This window comes from Lottia gigantea (assembly GCF_000327385.1).
Source record: "Lottia gigantea unplaced genomic scaffold LOTGIsca_98, whole genome shotgun sequence".
Classification (NCBI taxonomy): domain Eukaryota; kingdom Metazoa; phylum Mollusca; class Gastropoda; family Lottiidae; genus Lottia; species Lottia gigantea.
The window spans coordinates 373,182-396,253 of record NW_008711162.1 but is presented as its reverse complement, the minus strand read 5'-3'; the positions used below and the strand labels follow the sequence as shown (position 1 = coordinate 396,253).

The window sequence follows — 23,072 nt, the reverse complement described above, 5'->3', positions numbered from 1 at the left end:
TGACAGTGAACAGGAACCCCATGTGCTATGTATGTCAAAGATCTTTGGACAGTAAGAAATAGAAAAAGACCAGGCTAAGAAAACAAAATTGCCTCAGTGCATGGCATTGCCAGTCTTAATTAAGAGAATTACAAGGATATTAGACTCCATTTTATTTCAACTAATTCGATGACCCGAAAGGAAAAATGATTTCATATAATCGTACATATAACATACATCTACTCAATATTGATTTATTGGTCAGTACAATATGTACATGATGCCTTGACTTGAAATAATAGCCTTGAATCCTTACTGGTTCAAATCACTTCCATGCTATCATTATTTTGAGTGCGTTAATTAGCAATCAATTTTGATATCAATTGCAGTAATCAAATCAGTCATGCACACAGTTTCTTCATCAATAATTGATGACTAGTTGTAGTCTTGTATAAGCTCACTAATGGAAATTGTGAAGTATTCATCATATAATTGCATGTACAATAGATTCTTAATGTTCAACAAACAAATAACAATATGTTTTTATGCATGTGTGTTAAGATCCCTAGTGTGCTACATGCTGTGCACATAACAGATCCCTGAAGTTGAAAATCGAGAAGGTGAATGTTGTTGTAATGACAAATTTTCTTCATTGTACACTGCCTGGTGTTGCCCATCTTTATTAGGCTAAGTAGGTTCAGAAACGCAGGATGTTAGACCATTTCATTTTGGCAAAGTATAAGATCTAGGACATCTTCATAATGCCAAGCTGTTACCTTGACAGTTTGTAAGTGCAGCGATTTGATTGGATCATACTCTAGCGAATACAGCCCATCAGAGACCTTGGCAGAAAGACTGTTACAGTTTGGTGTAATCTTGGGCTCTGATTGGTTGTATACAGCATACAATCCAATCAAATTGCTACATTTGCATTTTTCTTAACTTTTCATATTTCATTTGTTTGACATTCAAACCATGTCACCTTATAAATTGTGAAATATACAAAATGAATGAACGAAGAGAAATATGTTTCCTGTTACCAACTACTAAAGTCATGTTGTACTTGAACTTCAGGAAACATTACATCTTGAGATGTAAAATACTGAAATTTGACCTTCAAGTCATAAACTATAACCAGTGGAGACCCCAGGCTCCTAAGACTTGAGGTACAAATAGGGGGCAGATTTACTTAATGGAGGACAACTGTCAAGGTTGAACTGTCAAGGTTGATATTCAAAATGCAGCACCTCTGTGAAAGCACATAGTCAGAAACCTCCTATGGAGCATCTGCTTTTTTTTATATAGCTATACGTCCTACTTTTCTGCACTATGTGGGCTCATGAAGACGGACAGGGTGCAATGAGGGAAATTTAGCCAGGACAGAAGCATTAGCCTGCTCTTCCAACTGTCGAGGGATCTTTTAATGTGCACAGCCTATGGCACACAAGGCCTTGGTTAATTGTCCTATCTGAACTACTAGAAGCTTTTTCCATGTCAGTCCCTGTTGTAAGAAATGACATGGGGGTACCAGTGGGGGTAAATATACCCCCTCCCTCCTCCCTGTATCAACACTGGCACCACCACTAACTATTACTATTAAGATTCTAGTGGAATAATAGCATGAAAATTCAGAATCTATTTATAATGATTTTTAGATGTAGATATTTTTTAATGTACATGTTCATGGAATTGATTGATTGAGTAAATATACTATAACTTGATGTGAATGAATCAGCTTTTCAATCTCAGAATGGATGATTTGTCAACTTCTGCTTAGGAAATAATCATTCCAATTAAACTTTGATTGTTGGTTCACATAATTGAAAGTTTGAAAGAAGGGTAGCAAGAGTTCATGTAGGGGATATAGCCATTAAGATATTAGATTATCAAATTCTCATGTTTGACAAATCTCAACATATGTAGAATATGTTTGAACCCTCTTGTTTACATTCAATTAAGAATTTTAAGATTTCAGAATGGCCTAAGGACATGTTTCATTTGTTTATAGTAGTCACTGGACACAAACCATAGTCTCTTTGCGGGTGTTCCAAATAATGTTTGAATTTCACTTGGTCTACAAATCCTTTATTTAAATTGATAACTAAGAAATTTTCTATCATATTCTGTATGTGTATTGGGGACACTGATAGCATCCATTTGCATCATTCCAAATCTGAAACTAACTTAGCACCATCGCAAAGGCTGCTAATTACTAACGGCCTTTGTGATAGTGAAGTAAAAAAAAACTTAGTTTTAGTGGCTAAACCACTTTAGAACAACAAATTCCACCATAGCTGTCATAAAACTATTCAAAGATATAATGATAGAATTTGTTAATGATCTACAAAATTGTTCTTCATTCCATAATGAAAAGTCGAACCTTTGAATTACCTTGGCAAGATTCTAATTAGTACTTTTATAATGAAAACAAATCTATTGGTCAAAGTCTCTTTAACTTTGAAAGACATTGTTTTCTGACCATGAAATGTGTTTACCTAAAGTGACTTAGTTTATGGTCTAGTTTTGGGTTGAGTGAAGCTAGTATTGTGTTTGTCTAGGAGGGGAAAGTGATTTACTATGATAAGATTGATTATTGTATTCCAGGTCCTTGTGTCAATATTAAAGATACTGACCACTTTCAAACCTGGTCATCCCCAACACTTTCAGTACAGTTATATTTGTATCTCTCTATACAAAATGTGTCACATTGATTCGAAATGTTCTTAAAGATGGCTTCCCTTATTTTCATTTATGAAAATGCTAATACTTATATGAATAGAAAGTAGAGGTGTTCTAATGACTAGGAAAAATACCGGTTTGTCTCACATGTCCATAATGAATTCATAATAAGCTAAATTAGAAAAGAATTACCAATAGAATTCCAATGAGTGACCAATCAAGAAAGGTCAAAATGTCTTTTTTTGTTTATTATCCAGACTGTACATACATGGACATTTATCATTGTTTAAAACTCGTAATTATATGCAATAAAAACATAATGATACCATTAAGAATACTGATAATTTATTAGAAACACCACTTTATCAAATAGTTTGCTTAATTTGACACTAAAAATAAGGAAATCCATCTTTAAAAGGTGTTACGATAATTTGAAACCAAACCCTTTCCATGAACCTGAATTGCATATGTGATGCACCTATAATAGGCCCTACCTATATAAACATGATAGGGCCTATAGAAGACATTTTTTATGAATATTTAAATTTTCAAAATGATTCTTACAATGTCACTTCAAATTCAAAATGTCAACCATCAAATTGGAAGTAGAATAATAGCAATGATTTGGCTTGATAATTCTCTGTTTTTTTTATATACATTAATGCGCATAATTTTGATCAATTATTGTTTTCTAAAAATGATCAACATTCAATTGCACATTCAAATGTGGTTTTAGTTGTGTAACTTCAGTCAGACATTGGATGATTCTATTAAAGGAATACTTCCTCTTAGAATAGACATAAAATTTAAAGTCTCAAACTTGGTCAACAAGTGTATATATTCATCAGTTAGAGTTGCCAGATGTCATGACTAAAGAATAGAATCTCTATATAAGACGATTATATCAATCAAACTTAATAATTATTGAAATATGCTTCTTTAAAGCATAAGTTTCAAAATTCAATTCAGTTTCAATTTTTTGGTCATCCTAAGAGATAGTATACCTTTAACAATAAGTTTTATATTCAGTACTGGTACTTCATTGCATTGGGTAGCAGAATAGGGGATCTTAAGTGGCCATGATTTATTTTGGTTGACTGTTACTCAAACATATGATATAATGCCATTGACCTATTTGATAAGCATAAATAAAGATTTATGGTATTAAGAAGATTGTAAATAGAAACAGATATCATTGTATGGTATAGTAGGATTATATGTGTTTATATTAAGTCATTACCCATTTGATATGAATATGTACATGTTATCTAGGGTAAATATTGTAACTTTGACCCACATATACCTAGTACAACAAAACTAGTGCCTCTTTGTTGACAAATATAGATCATTATAACCTAATTTACATGACAAGTTTAGTATTAAGAATAGTTCTAGGCTTTCATTCTGCTTAAAAATCTTCAGCTATTGCCACTGTCATTGCTAAATTTTCATTCATGGTGGCACATTCATGGGATATTAGATGTAAATATAATTTACAACAATTTTTCAGCTCTATTCATGCCTCTTCCTTTGACAATTGTTTTCAGAAGAATTTTCGGAACATTTAAATTTGGTAGAATGTAATGTAATGCTGTATCACTCTATGTTGTTCTTTAATAAAAGAAGTAAGAAGACACCTTTTAAGAGTGACTATAAAGTATTTTATTTTATGAGCTTTCGTTGTACGACTTCATCAGATGAATCAAATCATTTCACATGATGAAGTAGTCTTGACGATAGAATAAAATACTTTCACATTTAATTTGGTATTAAGAGTAAATGACAACTTAAACAAATGAATTTATGAAGCATGTGAAAATTTCAATTGAACAAGGAAGAGATGCTAATGTGTAAATTTTAAAAGATAAATACCCTTTGACAAGTAACCAGGGAAACTGACTCTTTATCAGTTATCAATTATGACTTGAACTTGACACCAAGTAACCCTTAATCTCTCTGATAGGTGAGTTATCATTGATTAATCTCTCTGATAGCTTAGTTATCATTGACAGTGCACACTTCTATACCTTGGGGACGTTAGTTGTATAACCATCTTATCTAGGGCACTTCTGTCAATCTTTATAGGCACAATAAACTTGTCACATATTTTATTCACTTATCATTTAGACACATGTGTAATCTACCGATGTTGTCAGATTTCTAAAGCTTTTGCATGTTGTCCACGAGATCCACAAGATGCCCAATTCTACCAATTTTTTTTTGTTTTCCTAACCAAATTTTTGTTGGATCTACCGTTTTTCTCTACCATAAATCAACCAAATATATATCACACGTTAATCTCAACCCGTGATAATATTTACATTGACGATTAATTAATCCCCCAATTAAGATGGTAATTTGATCTATTTTCACCTAGTAATGTGTATTAGTGACACGTAGGATTTATCAAAATATTTCATTTTTTTAAATTTGATTATTTGAAGCGAAATGTCTCCATTTTGTTTTTGTGGCAGCCATTTGTATATAGTGGCAGCCATTTTGGAAAATAGCCGAAATCCAAATGGCTAACGATGTTTTATTCAGGTACTTCTTAAGGAACATTCATGCTAAATTCAGTGCTCATCTCATTTACCTACCATTTGCTCTGACCTGAATCAAAGTTTGGAAAGCATATTTTCTGTACTGTTCCGATATTTTTTGGCCTTTTGGTTTTTTTGAAAGTAAACAGAATTTTATCCATTATTTTGCAGCTTGCAAATACTACCCCTTTAATAACTTAAGAGTAAGACAATACATATCAATAAACACACAGACAGAATAAATATAATGTTTATTAAAGAGGTATTAAAATTACATTAGATGATGTAACATTGACAGAATGATCAAGTGGTCTGTAGTACTTTAATTACAGGTGAGACAGGTCAAAGGTTAACAATAACCAAATCAAATAAAGTTAATTAATTGTTATCTTTGATGTGGAGGAAGTGATTATTTTTTAATCTTTATATATGATAGATTTATTAAGTGTGTTTTACTGGTGCTCAGTCTGTCTGGACTATTTGCCTCTAGGATACAGGTTATTGCTAAGCTTTTCACAATAAAACTTGATTTTGGGGTGGTGGTGGAGTTTGGCCAATATCAATATTTGACATATAGCTTTCTTGATAAAGGGAGAGGTTTGGAGATAAATTCTAATGAACACTCCTGAGAAATAAGAACAAATCTTCCAACAGAAGGAATTATTCTGATACTGACTGCATAAAAGTGCCAATGAAACATTTCTATTTTGCTCTACAATTGATGTATTGAGCACTATTTTAACAGTGGTTTTAATATTTCTATATCACTCTACAATTGATGTATTGAGCACTATTTTAACAGTGGTTTTAATATTTCTATATCACTCTACAATTGATGTATTGAGCACTATTTTAACAGTGGTTTTGATATTTCTATATCACTCTACAATTGATGTATTGAGATTTATTTTAACAGTGGTTTTAGTATTTCTATATCAGCTCTACAATTGATGTATTGAGCTCTATTTTAACAGTGGTTTTAATAGGTCTATATCTCTCTACAATTGATGTATTGAGATTTATTTTAACAGTGGTTTTAATATTTCTATATCACTCTACAATTGATGTATTGAGCACTATTTTAACAGTGGTTTTAGTATTTCTATATCACTCTACAATTGATGTATTGAGCACTATTTTAACAGTGGTTTTGATATTTCTATATCACTCTACAATTGATGTATTGAGCATTATTTTAACAGTGATTTTAATATTTCTATATAGCTCTACAATTGATGTATTGAGCTCTATTTTAACAGTGGTTTTAATATTTCTATATCACTCTACAATTGATGTATTGAGCATTATTTTAACACTGGTATTTCTATTTCGCTCTACAATTAATGTATAAAGCACTATTTTAACAGTGGTTTTGATATTTCTATATAGTTCTACAATTGATGTATTGAGATTTATTTTAACAGTGGTTTTGATATTTCTATATAGCTTTACAATTGATGTATTGAGCACTATTTTAACAGTGGTTTTAATATTTCTATATCTCTCTACAATTGATGTATTGAGCACTATTTTAACAGTGGTTTTAATATATCTAAATCACTCTACAATTGATGTATTGAGCACTATTTTAACAGTGGTTTTAATACTTCTATATCGCTCTACAATTGATGTATTGAGCACTCTTTTAACAGTGGTTTTAATATTTCTATATCACTCTACAATTGATGTATTGAGCACTATTTTAACAGTGGTTTTAATATTTCTATATCACTCTACAATTGATGTATTGAGCACTCTTTTAACAGTGGTTTTAATATTTCTATATCACTCTACAATTGATGTATTGAGCACTATTTTAACAGTGGTTTTAATATTTCTATATCACTCTACAATTGATGTATTGAGCACTCTTTTAACAGTGGTTTTAATATTTCTATATCACTCTACAATTGATGTATTGAGCACTATTTTAACAGTACCTTAATTGAAACATTTTTGCAGGTGTCCAGATATATCAAAATGAATTCCTTAACTTTAAAAGGATCATGACAAAATTAAGTGGTCAGCTTAATTTTAAACAGTGTCTGGTTGTTCAGATGTTGGAAGATTTGAACAATGCTGGTTTGTTTACAGAAGTAAATTTATGAGTTGCTTGGGTGACAAGCTAAGTTTAAAACAGGTTTAGCATGGCTGTGAATGATGGTGTCACTTTTGTTGGGTTGACAAACATATATATTGTAAACGAAGTTGAATTAAATTCAACTTTTCCCTATATAAATAAGAACTGGTTTAGACATTACAGTGTATTCCCGAGAAATAAAATGGAGTGTTTTGTTATGCCCAACTGTTTTGTAAGACAAGATCTGCAGGTAGTTCAAGTTGTCCAGATGAGATCTTACCCATGGCTGACTTGATCACAACAAAAAAAGTTCATGTCAAATAATTTACAGTTTTCTGAAAAGTTACCAATGGAAGTTGGAAGGATTGTTCTTTCTTTCAGGATGTAAGCAATAGCTATGAGATAATGCACGTTTTCAATTTTGTAAAGATTACATATGTAGGTCCTGTATCTGCCAATACCAACTAAAGTTAATAATACCCAGGTTGTTATTCAAACTAAGGATAATCTACATAAAGAAAAACACAGACATAATAATATAATTACATATCCTAGAGACTTTAAGGTTTGTTTTAGTTACTGTCAAGGATATGCTACTCACATTTATGTAGGCTATAATAGTTTTATGTATGAGATAAAAATGTGCCGCAGGTCAAGCAAGTGTTTTCTTTAATTGCCCACTAGGTTTTCTTTTCTTTTAAGACTGATTAATGTAAATATCTACTTAATGGTTTATTTACACCAGTAATTTGAATAAAGGTTGATGACCCTCAAAAAAGGAAACTTCAACCTTCACCATTGCATTGGATATACTTGTTTGAAAATTAGCCAAGAACAGACTGTAATCACTAAATTGTATGAGAACTGAAAGTAAAATTTTGATTCTATTCAGTGATATAGATAGCAGGGCTCATACCAATAGTATCCCAAATACAGGTTTTGACATTGTCTTATTAACCTGTATTAAACTAACTTTGCTATGTTTCATTTTCTGGGCGTAGAAATGAGATTGGTGCTATTTAAATGACCAATCAGATCATAGTTAAGGTCATGTGAACGAAACACAAAATTGATTTGCTGCCAATGCTGCCACCTGTTTGAGGTGAGAACACTTACTTTCCAAATAAGTATTCCAACGACAACCTTACCAAATTCTGTACCATCCATATTAATCAAATCATTGAATGACACACTGCTCTCATTTTGTTTACATTCGCGAAGACAGTTTCATAACGAGTGATTTGGTTGGCTGAAATTTTACTAGAAAGTTTTCAGGGCCAATTTTGATTGGAAAATATTTAGCTATGAATATGTAATTTCATTTGTAGTTCCCTGAGAAACGACACCAACACCATATCACCAAAGATTTGAGGACTAGGCTATGTGTACATAGAGAGAAAGTGACTGACATAATGATGGATGTACATGGTCAAGTGGTACCTGTTAGATTCATACTCTTGTTTTTACTAGTGTTTAAATAGCCATCATTGTCTCTACTTGACCTCAATGTGTCGTTTGTTAGTAGACAATTTGTTTACTCTTCTCTATAACATTCAGTTGTTAATAAGAAATTCTATCATCTTATCAAGACACACACTACCTTATTTATTACCTTTACTCCCTGTGTCACCCCCATTTAGTCTCAATGTGATATGTAGTGCTATCATCTAATATATATACTTCAGGTCACTGGTGAATATTTGTGGTCATTTTCAGGTTAATGTGTTTTTGAGAGTATTTTCTTGACCATATTTGAATTATTTTGAAGCATTTGCCCACCTAAAAACGGTTTACACCCCCAATTGTACCCCCACCTTATTTTATACAAATTTAAAATAATTATTTATTTATTATTTTTGCCCCAAAATATGTGTCAGAATACACCAATTCTTTTTTCAGATATTTTTTTGGAGAACCCTCTCAGAAATGTTCGAGGAGAGGCTTGTGATTATGACGCCTCCACAGAGTTGATGCATTTTAAATTCAGCCCCAACTGTCCCCCCATTGAGTCTCATAGGTTTTGTTGAATTGCAAGAGAGGTAGAAGAAGTTTTAGTTAATATAACAGCTTCATGTGTTTTATAGTTAATTTACTTGTTCTATTTCAAATATCCACTACTATTTTCTACAGTCTTCTACTTTCCCACATTCTGTAGGATATAATATAGTAACCTGGTAACATAGTAAAATTCAATATACATGATAGGTACTTCAGGATATGGCGTTCTTTTTCAAGGAAATGACATACAAATACACATTCTATATTTAGTGGTTTGCATTTCATTTCAAAGTTTTTTTAATTGATATGGAAACTAGACTACTACATTTAACATTGTCTTACTCTATTGAATTTACTATAATTTACATAGCCCCGTTGTTAGGTTGGGATCCATGGTGGCTGGGCCCCAACAAGTGAGAATTAAGCCTCAACAAAACCATCTTCAGTTCAAAAGAGATTGATTCATTTTAAAAAATCAAAAAGATATAGTTTTAGATACATTTTCAGCACCTCAAAATGGTCAGAAATGAGTTCTCTGGGCCTTTTATTCTTGAAATTACAAAATCTGAGCCCTAGCACTAATTTATTCCTGGCGACGGGGCTGACTGGGGTTTAGGGTATTTGACAGTTTATTTTATTAACTCAGTGTTCAAAGAGTCAAGGTACAAATATGATGAAAGTACTGGAGAATAGCAATAATTTTAGTAGCAAGGAGTTCTGTCAAATGGCTTTAGAAATGGCTGGATGTTCAGTGCCTGATTATTGGCCATGCTGATTGGATTCAATTACTTTACTCTATGTATGACTCGATTAGTGTCATAATTTTTGTAACCAAAATTACTGTTCAAAGCTGAACAATGAATATCCATTTTCTAAATATGGTAGGCAAAGGTTTTATTGAAAATAGCATTTGATTGGTTAGAATATTTTGTTGACCTAAAACCCAATACATCACAATTTCCTCAGATGATGCGCGACGAGTGAAGGCACCCACAGTAAACACACAAAACAACCAGATCTGCTTTAAAACCTGTGTTTGTAGATAAAACACCATGACTATTATGACATTCTATTAGCTTTATATAATGTGTGTGACCAAAAACCAATGTCCTTTGGTGCATACATGTACATCCTGTACAGTATTTGCAAAATGTCAGATATGTTGAGGATATTTTAGGTGTGTATAAAAACAATAGAGTGTATAGGTAAATAGACAAGACAATGTGTGACAATAAAGGATGATAGGTTGTGTTTGTTATTTTCTCTCTGTGAGCTTGTCTATAAAAAAAGGTTTTATAGTCTTTCCTGTTGAAACACTAAACACAAAGTAATGACATCAACTGCCAAGTTTCAAGAATGATTTGGCATCTACTACATTAAAAAATGTTAATACAGGTAGATCTTACTACAGTCTTTCTATTAAAAACTTGTATTTTTCTAGATTCAAGAATCTTTAATGGCTTAAAAAGGATTTTCATGCTAAGGTGGGTTGTCATTCTGGTTTCTGTTTGTCATTGATGCAAGTTAGAGGGGCAGACATTTGTGTTGCAGATTGTATACATGCTCAATTAAACCAAACTTTCCTTCTGTTTTTTTATTAGCTTTTATTTTTAATTTAGCCCTCAAGTTAGGGTCTAACGTTGTGCCTTTTGATGAAACTGCTAGCCAATTATATTTCTGCCCTGTCCAACTCTGGGATTTTCTGACATGAAAAAAAGGTGCATTCAGTTGATAAATTAGTCATATACTTCTCAGACAGAATACACCTTTTGTTTATTAATTTAAAACAAAAGCTGAAAAAATGAAACTAAAGTTTGGTCTAATTTTAACAAGACTGTGAAGATCCCAGACAGTTGGACATTAATTAAGTCAAAGCACTTTTATTGCATTTATTGAATTCCTAATTTTAGTTACCCAAACTCTTTTTCTTAATAGTAGAAAATATTTTCATCATTAAACTCATAAAAGATTTCTATTTTACTTGTGAATACCATTAAAAATGTATATTACACCCATATTTGTCAAAGAAGGTGTCAATAGTATGATTTATTAGCATGTTTATTTTAGCATTACATCTATACATATACTCTATTGAATATATAACTCATGCTATTCAATATCAAGTCAACTAGCAAATACTTAAAGGTATACTACCTCTTAGGATGACCAAAATACTGAAATTATAGAACTTTGTTAAAATGAGCCTTTGTCCATCAGTGGACTTACCTAGAGTCATAACTATACAACAGAATCCCTCTATAATCCAATAAATCAATAAGCAATAATTAATTAAACTAAGTAATTTTGAAACATGCTTAAAATCGTGTTTCAATAATTATTTAGTTAAATAGATATATTGTCTTATATAGAGATTCTATTCTTTAGTCATATTACCTGGTAAGTCTAACTGATGAATATATACATTTGATTTCCAAGTTTGAGACTTTAATTTTATGTCCATTCTAAGAGGTAATTTCCTTTTACTCAATACAACTTTCAAAATTCTTGCATTAGACTAGTGAATCATTTGTTAGAGATTATTTTGATAGACAAAATCACTTTGACATGTCAAATTTAGATTGCAATTATATACATTGTGTTTGGTGTCCATAAATCAAAATCTACAATGGCCTATATTGAAAGTTTATTGAAAAAAATATTTAAAGGGGTATTAATTGTTAATTAAGCAGTTTGAGTTAGTTCTAGTGTTTGGCTTTATAACGGCTCCATATTATCAGTTGAAACCTTTAGAATACGAAGGAGACATATTTCTATACAATTAGGCCTTTATTTTACTCAAATCCGTACAGTTTTTGCCTCCAAAAAGCATAACAAACTTATAAACCTTACATAATGTTTGTACATTATTTTTAGTTGAAACTTTCAGATACGTTAAAGGACACATTTCTGTAGATTTTGGTGTATAGTTTTCACAAATTTGAGTAAAAAAAAATTCTGACGACCTTTAAAAAAGCGGAATGTCCCTTTAAGTACTTAAGTCTAGTGCGTTGAATAGAAAATGAATATTCATGATTAATCAATACAATATTATGTTTGCACACAATACACCAAACATTGAAAACATTGAATTTTGAAAAAAATTGTAACAGATTTATAGGAAGTCCGAGTTTTCTGTCTCTACTAGAGCTATTTAGACAGTAGTGGGCTTGAGAAGATTAACATATATATTAAATTACCTTTATGATGACTGAAAATAAGTGTTGAGCATCACTGTTTCTTTCCTTTTGTTGATATGGATTTGGGGCATAATGATGGAATGATTGAACTACAAAAATATCTATCTGAATATATCAGGGTTTTGAGGATTAAAACCCCTGCATCTTTGGAAGTTCGGAGAAATCCCCATAAAACAGGACCTAGTTTTGCTGTGTTTACACCAGCCGACAACTGTCCAAATAACTATCAGAGACTGAAATAGAGGCAGATTTTCAAGTCTAATTCATAGGTTACCAAATAGGGGTTATTTGACTGTACTTTACTCTATGATGTGCGATGTTAAATGGGTTATTTGCATCTATTTGAATTATCTTGTCAAATGAGAGATCATCTTCAATCAGGAATGGCTGAATTCTTTAACAAACCATCAAGTGATAAAACTGTTTGTGAATTTTATTTTCTTGAAAGGGCATCATTTTCTCGTTGTGATTTGCTCCAGGGACTAAAGTATAAGGATTAAATTAGCCATTCAGTATCTCATTATGATAGTTCATTCTCTGCATAGCAAAATGATAAGGTACATGATAAGTGACATGTTTATCCTATGATAAAGGTTCATGTCAGGTCAAAAAGTCATGTTTGTATGATATTGTAACACCCTGGGGATACAGAGTCAAGCTCTTCATTCAGAGTTATTATAATTATTTATTTAATATAATCTCTTACTTGTCAACATGAAGACTTGGTGTGAACTTGTAAAAATTAATGATGGTTTATTAGTTATGCAATAAGTCTGGATCCCATGACATGATATTATGTTTGAGACACCTGCATCTCTATGTAAGACCCTTCTGTATCTTGTTGATCTATTCACCATCCATTGTGAAGAGTAATTTGTCAATGTTCACTTATTGTTAAACTATATTAATTAATGATGGTGACATAATTATGTGTTTGATACACCTGCAGAATCAGCATCACCATGGAGTGACATAATATTATGTTTGAGACACCTGAAGCATCTTCCTGTAGAACGCTTGATATCCTTCTGTATTTGGTTGATCACCTAAACATCTCTTGTGAACAGTATTAACACGAACACAATTATATGGATAACAATTACTTTAATAAATAACTTGCGACGTTTCGACGATGATTCTTTCGTCATTATCAAGCAATGATACAAAATAACAAGGCATTCAGGATATATAGTGTGGGGCAACAATAACAGGGATTAAAACAATAGGAATACATTAATCAATTATGTAGGGGTAATCACAAGGGTGTGTGATTAGAGAAACCATTAAAGGGGATGTAGTAAATTATTTCTTGATTATAATGGTGGGGTGGTGGTGATTTTAATCGTACATGTGATGATAAATAAAACATAGAAAACTAGTAAGATGCTGGTGACAATCTAAATACAAAATTTGGGGTGGGGTTATTTTATTTAATTAAAGGGTCATAGGCATGTGATAAATAAACACCTGTATCTCTGTTGAGTTGCGGTTGGTATCTCCTTATGTGGATGGCTTCGGTCAATTGTCTCGTTTTCTTGTTGGTTTGGTGTTTAGTAAGGGCTTCGATATTGCCAATTTTGTGTCGTCGGTTGTTTTTGATGTGTTCAGAAACTGCGGATGTTTGGGTAGGTGCTAGGGATAGGTGTTCTTGCGTTCTGAGATTGAGAGGGCGTCTTGTTTCTCCAACATATTCTTCATTGCAGGAGCACGTGATTCTGTAGACACATCCTTTTGGTGCCAGAGGTATTGTGGGTGCTAGTCGAAACGTCGCAAGTTATTTATTAAAGTAATTGTTATCCATATAATTGTGTTCGTGTTAATATCATCAATTACTAAATGCCACTCAAGGAAGTTGTGAACAGTATTGTTTTTGCTATATTTAAAGTGTTGCCACAAAGGGGGCTTTCCTGTCACCCCCAACTTTCAAATTTATATTTTTTTACATTTTGAAAAAAGCCTGTGAGCCCCTCTTGATAATTCAACCCCCCATCCCTCTTCCCTCTTCCCTCTTCCCGGCATTATTTATTATCCATAGTAATGAGAGTATTTTATAGCTCTGTCTGGCAGTCTGAGGAGTTCGAACACAATTAACATATAATTTTTGCACTATTGCTGCAACATGAAGAAAATAAATCAAAGTATAAGTTTGACATATTGGCTTTATAATCAGTAAAATAGTGATTTATATTAAACCACACCTAGATCAGGTCAATACTGCAGGCTATAACTCTTGGACTTAATACTGTTGGATGATAATTTAATCATTATATTATCATGCCTGTAGTGACCTGGAGGCCAATCTATTTATTAGGTTTAACATCTTCAATACTCTTTATATCAAATCAAGAAATTTGACTGATTATTGGGATTCAAGTACCAATATTTCCGGAGAGGATTTACTCAAAGCATGACTTTAATATTTGAACATAATTTCGTGCAATTATATAAATCTAACAAATTATATTTTGTTCTTGTTAAACTCAAGATATACTGCTTATAAGACATGTAGAAATAGACATAGTTATAGAAGTGCAAGCTATATGGATATACTATTTCTGACATTATACCTTGTGCAATGTCAGAAATAGTATTAATGGATATTTCTGACATTATATCTTGAGCAATGCCAGAAATAGTATATATATATATATGGATATTTCTGAGATTGTATCTTGTGCCAGAAATAGTATATATAGATATTTCTGACATTATATCTTGTGCAATGCCAGAAATAGTATATATATATAAATGGATATTTCTGACATTATATCTTGTGCAATGCCAGAAATAGTATATATATATATATATATGGATATTTCTGACATTATATCTTGAGCAATGCCAGAAATAGTATATATATATATATATGGATATTTCTGACATTATATCTTGTGCAATGCCAGAAATAGTATATATATATATATATATATATGGATATTTCTGACATTATATCTTGTGCCAGAAATAATATATGTGGATATTTCTGACATTATACCCTGTGCAATGTCAGAAATCATAAACCCCATGTGCTTCTTTACTTTAACTCAAGATATACCACGTGCATCAAGTTTTTTTTGAATATTCATTATTAGCCCAGGACAGATTGTAACTTAGAAGCTTACTTATTTTGGTCTTTGAAGCCGTCATTAGATCTATCTGTGATGTGGCCTTTAACTTATTATATAATAAGATTTAAACTTATATAAGAAAAATAAATTTCAAATATATTTTTCAAAATGACAGCAATATTATTTTTATCTGTCAAATAAGATGATTTTAGGAAGAAATATTATTTTCAATATGTCAGTTTAACAATAGACTATGTTTATAGTGTTTATTTTTCATTTACATTTAAGGGATTTTAAAGAGATTTTTAAAAAATTTTATGTGTATCGGGAACACTGATAGCATCAATTTGCACCAGTACAATTTTTAATCAGACGTCAGCATTTCCTCAAAAAAGTGTTTTATGATGTCACTAGTTGCAAAAATCGCAAAATTTGCTTCATCACATATGGCCCTTTGCGATTAATGACATCAACAAACAGTTAGTTTTAGCAGAATTGCAGGAACCATAGGCGTCTGTTTAAAAAGTTGATGATGTCTACAATACACTTAAAAAAATGTAGAAAACCTCTTTACAATCCCTTTAAAACTCAATGACTATAGTTTAACAAAGATTATTGAAGTGTTGATCTGTCTTGATATGTACATGTTTACAACAAGCTGACTAATCCAATATAAGACTATACACATTGTTATATAATCCATTAGATACATACAATACCAAATCATAGTCTTCATGCACTGAGTTCAGTTTTATATATTTATTCAATAAAATCATACTTAAAGGGACAGGTTTGCCATCCGTTTGACCAATCGTACCTTAGTCTCAGAAACCGTGTTTACTGTAGTCACAATTTTATGGTTAGACTGAAACATATGCCTATATTTCTGCCTCTGATAGCTTAGATAGTTATTGAGTCTGTAGAGACAAAAAAGAAAAGCATCTTCGGAGCTGTAGAAAATCCACAGGGCCTAGTTTTTCTGACTCTACCCCAGCCAACAACTGTGTTTCGGACTATTTTATGGTATACTACACCTTAGTTTCATTGTACACAACGTTTCACCAATCTACATTATCAGGTGAAAATGTGATCTTTACCCAACACACCATCTTGTTTATTTTCTATAACACTTATATATTTTGCTTATGTATTATATGGTATCTTGATGCTTGATGCAGACATGGTGTCTTTTGCCTTTGTTCTCTTTGATTATGATGAATGATTTATCATTATGAAACATGCATTATTTTGATTTATTGCTTCTCTGTCCTTTAATATCAAGGTTGTAATGTTTTATCTTTATTTGAAGATATATCACAATATATTTAGGTCAAAAGCGTTAAAATGAAAAGGAAAAGTTACATCTCAAGGTTATTGGACATTCTGACCTTAGAAAACTGTCACCAGTATGGAGCTTGCTAATTGGAAATTAGGTTCCCTCTGACCTGCTTCATTGGCTGAGATTTTCCATATGATCTGCTGATTGGCTCAAATTATAATTAGGAATGCCAAATTTTTTAACCAATGTTATTGAGCACCAGGTGTTATGTTTGATAGCCTTCTGACCACTGAAAACAGCTGCAGTTTAAAGCTTGGATTGTTGTGGTTAGCACAAATTCTGTTGAGGAATGCACAATTTCTGAACCAATGTCTTTATTATAGGGAATTTAAAGAGGTTTTCTAAATTTTGCATATGTATCATGGACATTGCCAGCATCAATTTTCACTAATTAAATTTTAAATCAGACATCTGTGTTTCATTCCACTAACACTAAGAGTTTGATGACATCACTAATGGTGAAATATGCTTTATAACAAAAGGTCCGTTGTGATTAGTGATGTCATCAAACACATAGTTGTAGTGAAATTGCAGGAACAATAGAAGTCTGTTAGAAAATTGAAATGATGCAAATTGATGCTATTATTTAAGCTCAATGTGTTATGGATTACCATGGAGTTTTTTGATGACAAGAGGACAATTCCCCTTTTTAAAACAATATCATAGTGAAAATAGGTTAACATGAAAGAAGAGCTTTGTTTAGTAATAATAATATCCTATGATAATAGAGGTCATTGTATTATTATGGTATTAGATACTATTTGTTAAGCCAATGTAAAATTCTCATCATACTTTTACACTAATCTCTACTTTCAATCATAAAATATTTATTTTATAACAATACAGTTATTATTTTGATTGAATTTCATATAAAATGGACATGAAGTTAATAGAAACGTGACATCATAACATGCATGTTAGCACATTTATTACATAAAATACATGTAAACATTTGCAAGTGCATTCAAATGACATCAAGGAGATAAATGTACAGTTAATGGAAGTCAAAATTATCTATAGCCTATAACAAATGAAATCCCATACTTTTGTTTATTATCAATTTAAAGAGAGGGAATCCCTTTTGTGGAAATTCTCATATTATGCACTCTTGCATTTAATTTATGAGGATACTGGTACTTTAAACTTGTAAAGGCTGACAACAATACAAATCTGTTGGAAACTACATGTACATCTGTTGTACAAAAAAAATGCATCTAAATTGCATCACTTTATGTCCAAACATAAAAATTGTTCTTTAATGTCTAATGTGATTTCGCTTTTTGTAATTCAGGTTTGGGAGTATTATTGGTAATAGTGGTAGGAGTTGGATGGAAATGTACTCCAAGAGGTCACGAACCATTACATGCCTTATTTGGTGTAGGTGATTTTCAACGACGAAGGGACCAAAGACGTCATAGGACTCATAGAAGCAGGGACAACAATTGGTATGGAGGTATGTACAAGTTTAATTTAATCTTTAACAGTTATAACACAGTTATCTCCCATATTAATTGTTCAGTACATGAAAGTCATGCTGATAGGGTCAATCTCAAGCAGGGGACATAGATTGGTTCTTAAGGTACCGGTATATTAAAATTAACCCTGACAACAATTAAAGAATAACACTTGATGTCCAAATCCATGGTCCCCTGATTAAGAACACCTTTATTTTAATAAATAATTAAGATCAGTTATTGTTGTGAATGTGCCCAAATGAATAAGTTTGTAACACTCTTTAACTGTTTTTATCGCATCCAAATCAACCTCTCCATCATGCACCACAATAAGACAAACTGGGTTTAGTATTTGAAAATATTCATGTACTTACAACAGAATGTATTATTTTTGGATCCAGAGTTTAATAATTGATTCTATTTATATTGTGTATTGTAGGGGTTTTATATCCAGAATTTCAGTACAGACGTCCACCACCTACTTATGCGGCTTCCATGCAGGATTATCAACAACAACTATATTTAGCTCAACAACAAGAACAGTATCTACAAAATAACCCTAGTAACAATGAAAGTTATAGTCTTCCAAGTTCCCCACCCCCATCATATCGCTCACGTGCCAGTACTATTCATTCCGGTATTCATATAACATTCCCACCTAATCAAGAAGACTTTCCAGATTCACGTCCACCAACTTATCGCTCACGTCGTGGATCATCCCATCCTCGTCCACCTATTCCACGTGAAGAGTTTGAATCAATGGACGCAGGCCCCGCAGATGTTTCATTTGCTGGACCAGATAATAGTGCTCAAAGAACTGTAGTCGAATCAACGCATAACATATCAAATAACAGTGAATCTAGGACAACGGTTCCACAGACAAACATTCCTGATAGTACCGTTACTGTGAATGGTAGAGTGATAGAACCATCAGTAGACAATAGTTCACCCAGGTCACAAAGTGAAAGTGTTGCTGTTGCTTCTAGTGCATCAACTAGTGCAGGTGGAGCTAACAGTGTCACCACCACTGCTCAATCAACATCAGCTCAATCAAATAATGACTCATTAAATAATGATAATGAAGATAGAGTGGAAACTTCCCTATAATGGTGCTTTCTTTAGTGAAAAAATAAACAAGGTCACACAATAGCATTGTCAAATTTGTTTCTTTGTTCTTAAAACTGAAGTCATCATTATGATGTGAATTTGGGCATTATTGCACTAAAAATAAGGTGAATTCAAGGATTTGCTATGATAGTTGCACCTTCATTGGAAGCAAGTTTGATTTTTCAACCAAGATTTGGGGTAAAATCATAAAGTAACTGGGGAAGCTGAAGAATAGAATCTGTGCCTTGATTCATTCACAATGACTAATAATAATTTTTATAAGTGCCTAATTGTTTTGTATGTGCTATGAATTTGTTGTGTTTGTGTTTTGTATACATTAAAATTGGGTGAGAGAGTTAAAAGACCTCCATATATTAACTTAAAAACTATTTATCAAACTTAAAGGGATTATAAAGACGTTTTCTGAATTTTATATGTGTATCTAGGGCACTGATAGCATCAATTTGCACCATTCAAATTAATGGTTCCTGCAATTCAACAACCAATAACTGTTCGATGATGTCACTAATTGCAAAATTTTCTTTATCACATAAAACACTTAGGGATTAATGACGTCATCAAACAGTTATTTTTTAAGGAAGAAATCAGACATTTGACTGAAAATTGGAATTCCAATTCTCAGAAAAATAATGGAAAAAAATTCAAAAAGCTGTTTAATTTGTTTAGAGGACAGTAAATTTTCTTTTCATAGGATTTCATTACATTTTATTTTGTTAATTTACAGCCAAAAATCAAATTATTGTCAAAATATTGAGGATGAAATATTTTTGTTTTATTTTGTAAATGCTTTTATGAAATATTTTTGCCTACATATTAATTTTTAGAATGTTATTAATTTTTTTTTTTACTATGTTCACCTTTATTTATTTATTATCTAATTATGTTCAGTTAAATGATAGCTTATTCACAATATTTAATTTTAACTAAATTAATTATTTTAAAGTTGAGAAATTTCATTTTTAAATTCAACAGATGATTTAGTTGTCAAGATAATTGCTTTCCAAACTGAACTTCAGCTTTCCATATCATTTTTCAGATAGAAAATCTGACATTTAGTTTGTCTGCAATTAAGGAAAAGCATACTGGTTAAAGTGATGACAGTCTAAAGTTCTAGATCGATTTTGACATTCTCACATGCAATTATTACTTAACATCAGTGGAAACATAACTGCATGTAGGCTATATAGTAGAAACTGTATAATTGAAGACAAACCAGAGGTCATGTGTTCATTCTGAAAAGTGATACATTTGGCTGTAAATTAAGCACTTTCAGCAGCTTACAATAGTGAATATTCAACTGTAATATTTATTTGAGTGCTTTTAAGGTGCTCTCAATGTAACATCATAGAAATGAAAGACAAAGTTATATGAACTTTTGATTTTTGATAATTTGTTATTTGCAATGTAGTAAAGTTATGAATGCCAGTTATTATATATCCTGATTTTTGAAAGGCAATATGAGTTTTCTATTTGCAACCCTTGATTCATCAAGCTACCTGTTGCTGACAATGTCATTATTTATTCACATAAGAAAATTGCATCATGGAGCTGTTATAAGCTTAAACGAATTCATGAAATCATGATGAATATAATTAATATAAATAATATAATAATCATTCTGTACTTATACTGTAAATATGTCTCATTATTCATTTCATTATATCCTACATTTTTATAATAATAAGATACATCAAACAATAAAAACAACTTCACAATCATTTTATGTGTGTTCTTATATATTCTTATTCAGAATAACCCAACTGAAAGGGATATCTGATTCAAAATTGGAATGGTACAAATTGATGTCCCAGATAGACATAACAATTTAGAAAACCTCTTTACAATCCCTTTAAGCTCCATGTGTTATGACAACATATAACATGTTTTCAAGAAAATTTCTAAAAACAATTCCCATAGCAGAGTAGAGTTTACTAATCTTCTAAGATTTATAAATACATCTTAATTAAGTGAGTTGTAGTGATCAGTACTCAACATCACTCACTAACAGATCACTAATTTACCCTCAATTATTACTTGACTGAGTAGTGTTTAAAAACAGTTCACTCAGTTGAGTAGAGTTTAAAAACAGTTCATCAATTTCTAAGATTTAAAAAAAACATCTTAATTAAGTGAGTTGTAGTGATCAGTACTCAACATCACTCACTAACAGATCACTAATTTACCCCCAATTATTACTTGACTGAGTAGAGTTTAAAAACAGTTCACTCAGCTGAGTAGAGTTTAAAAACAGTTCATCAATTTCTAAGATTTAAAAAAAAACATCTTAATTAAGTGAGTTGTAGTGATCAGTACTCAACATCACTCACTAACAGATCACTAATTTACCCTCAATTATTACTTGACTGAGTAGAGTTTAAAAAAAGTTCACTCAGCTGAGGTGGAATTTAAAAACAGTTCATCAATTTCTAAGATTTAAAAAAAAACATCTTAATTAAGTGAGTTGTAGTGATCAGTACTCAACATCACTCACTAACAGATCACTAATTTACCCTCAATTATTACTTGACTCAGTAGAGTTTAAAAAAAGTTCACTCAGCTGAGTAGGATTTAAAAACAGTTCACCAATTTCCCAAGATTTTAAAATACATCTTAATTAAGTGAGTTGTAGTGATCAGTACTCAACATCACTCACTAACAGATCACTAATTTACCCTCAATTATTACTTGACTGAGTAGAGTTTAAAATCAGTTCACTCAGCTGAGTAGAATTTAAAAACAGTTCATCAATTTCTAAGATTTAAAAAAAACATCTTAATTAAGTGAGTTGTAGTGATCAGTACTCAACATCACTCACTAACAGATCACTAATTTACCCTCAATTATTACTTGACTGAGTAGAGTTTAAAAAAAGTTCACTCAGCTGAGTAGGATTTAAAAACAATTCACCAATTTCCCAAGATTTTAAAATACATCTTAATTAAGTGAGTTGTAGTGATCAGTACTCAACATCACTCACTAACAGATCACTAATTTACCCTCAATTATTACTTGACTGAGTAGAGTTTAAAATCAGTTCACTCAGCTGAGTAGAATTTAAAAACAGTTCATCAATTTCTAAGATTTAAAAAAAACATCTTAATTAAGTGAGTTGTAGTGATCAGTACTCAACATCACTCACTAACAGATCACTAATTTACCCTCAATTATTACTTGAATGAGTAGAGTTTAAAATCAGTTCACTCAGCTGAGTAGAATTTAAAAACAGTTCATCAATTTCTAAGATTTAAAAAAAACATCTTAATTAAGTGAGTTGTAGTGATCAGTACTCAACATCACTCACTAACAGATCACTAATTTACCCTCAATTATTACTTGACTGAGTAGAGTTTAAAATCAGTTCACTCAGCTGAGTAGAATTTAAAAACAGTTCATCAATTTCTAAGATTTAAAAAAAAACATCTTAATTAAGTGAGTTGTAGTGATCAGTACTCAATATCACTCACTAACAGTTCACTCAGCTGTAGTATCAGCCTATATCAATTACGTCAGACGTCATTGGCTTATATTACTTAAAACTGATTGCAGGATAGCAAATTGTTACAACGGACAAATGGACCACAACTAATTCCATATTATGCAATGAAAAGAG

General features: G+C 31.5%; 1 protein-coding gene across 1 annotated transcript; it reads left to right on the top strand.

Annotated features, from left to right (window-relative positions):
- Nucleotides 1–7,345: 7,345 nt before the first annotated feature.
- Nucleotides 7,346–19,441, top strand: LOTGIDRAFT_170403 (hypothetical protein; the record flags this gene model as incomplete). The annotated part of the gene is made up of 6 exons (XM_009069049.1): nt 7,346–7,528; nt 7,721–7,843; nt 8,607–8,714; nt 8,964–8,994; nt 18,172–18,333; nt 18,774–19,441. 6 exons carry the CDS (start codon nt 7,346–7,348, stop codon nt 19,439–19,441), a joined length of 1,275 nt encoding a protein of 424 aa, XP_009067297.1.
- Nucleotides 19,442–23,072: the final 3,631 nt, after the last annotated feature.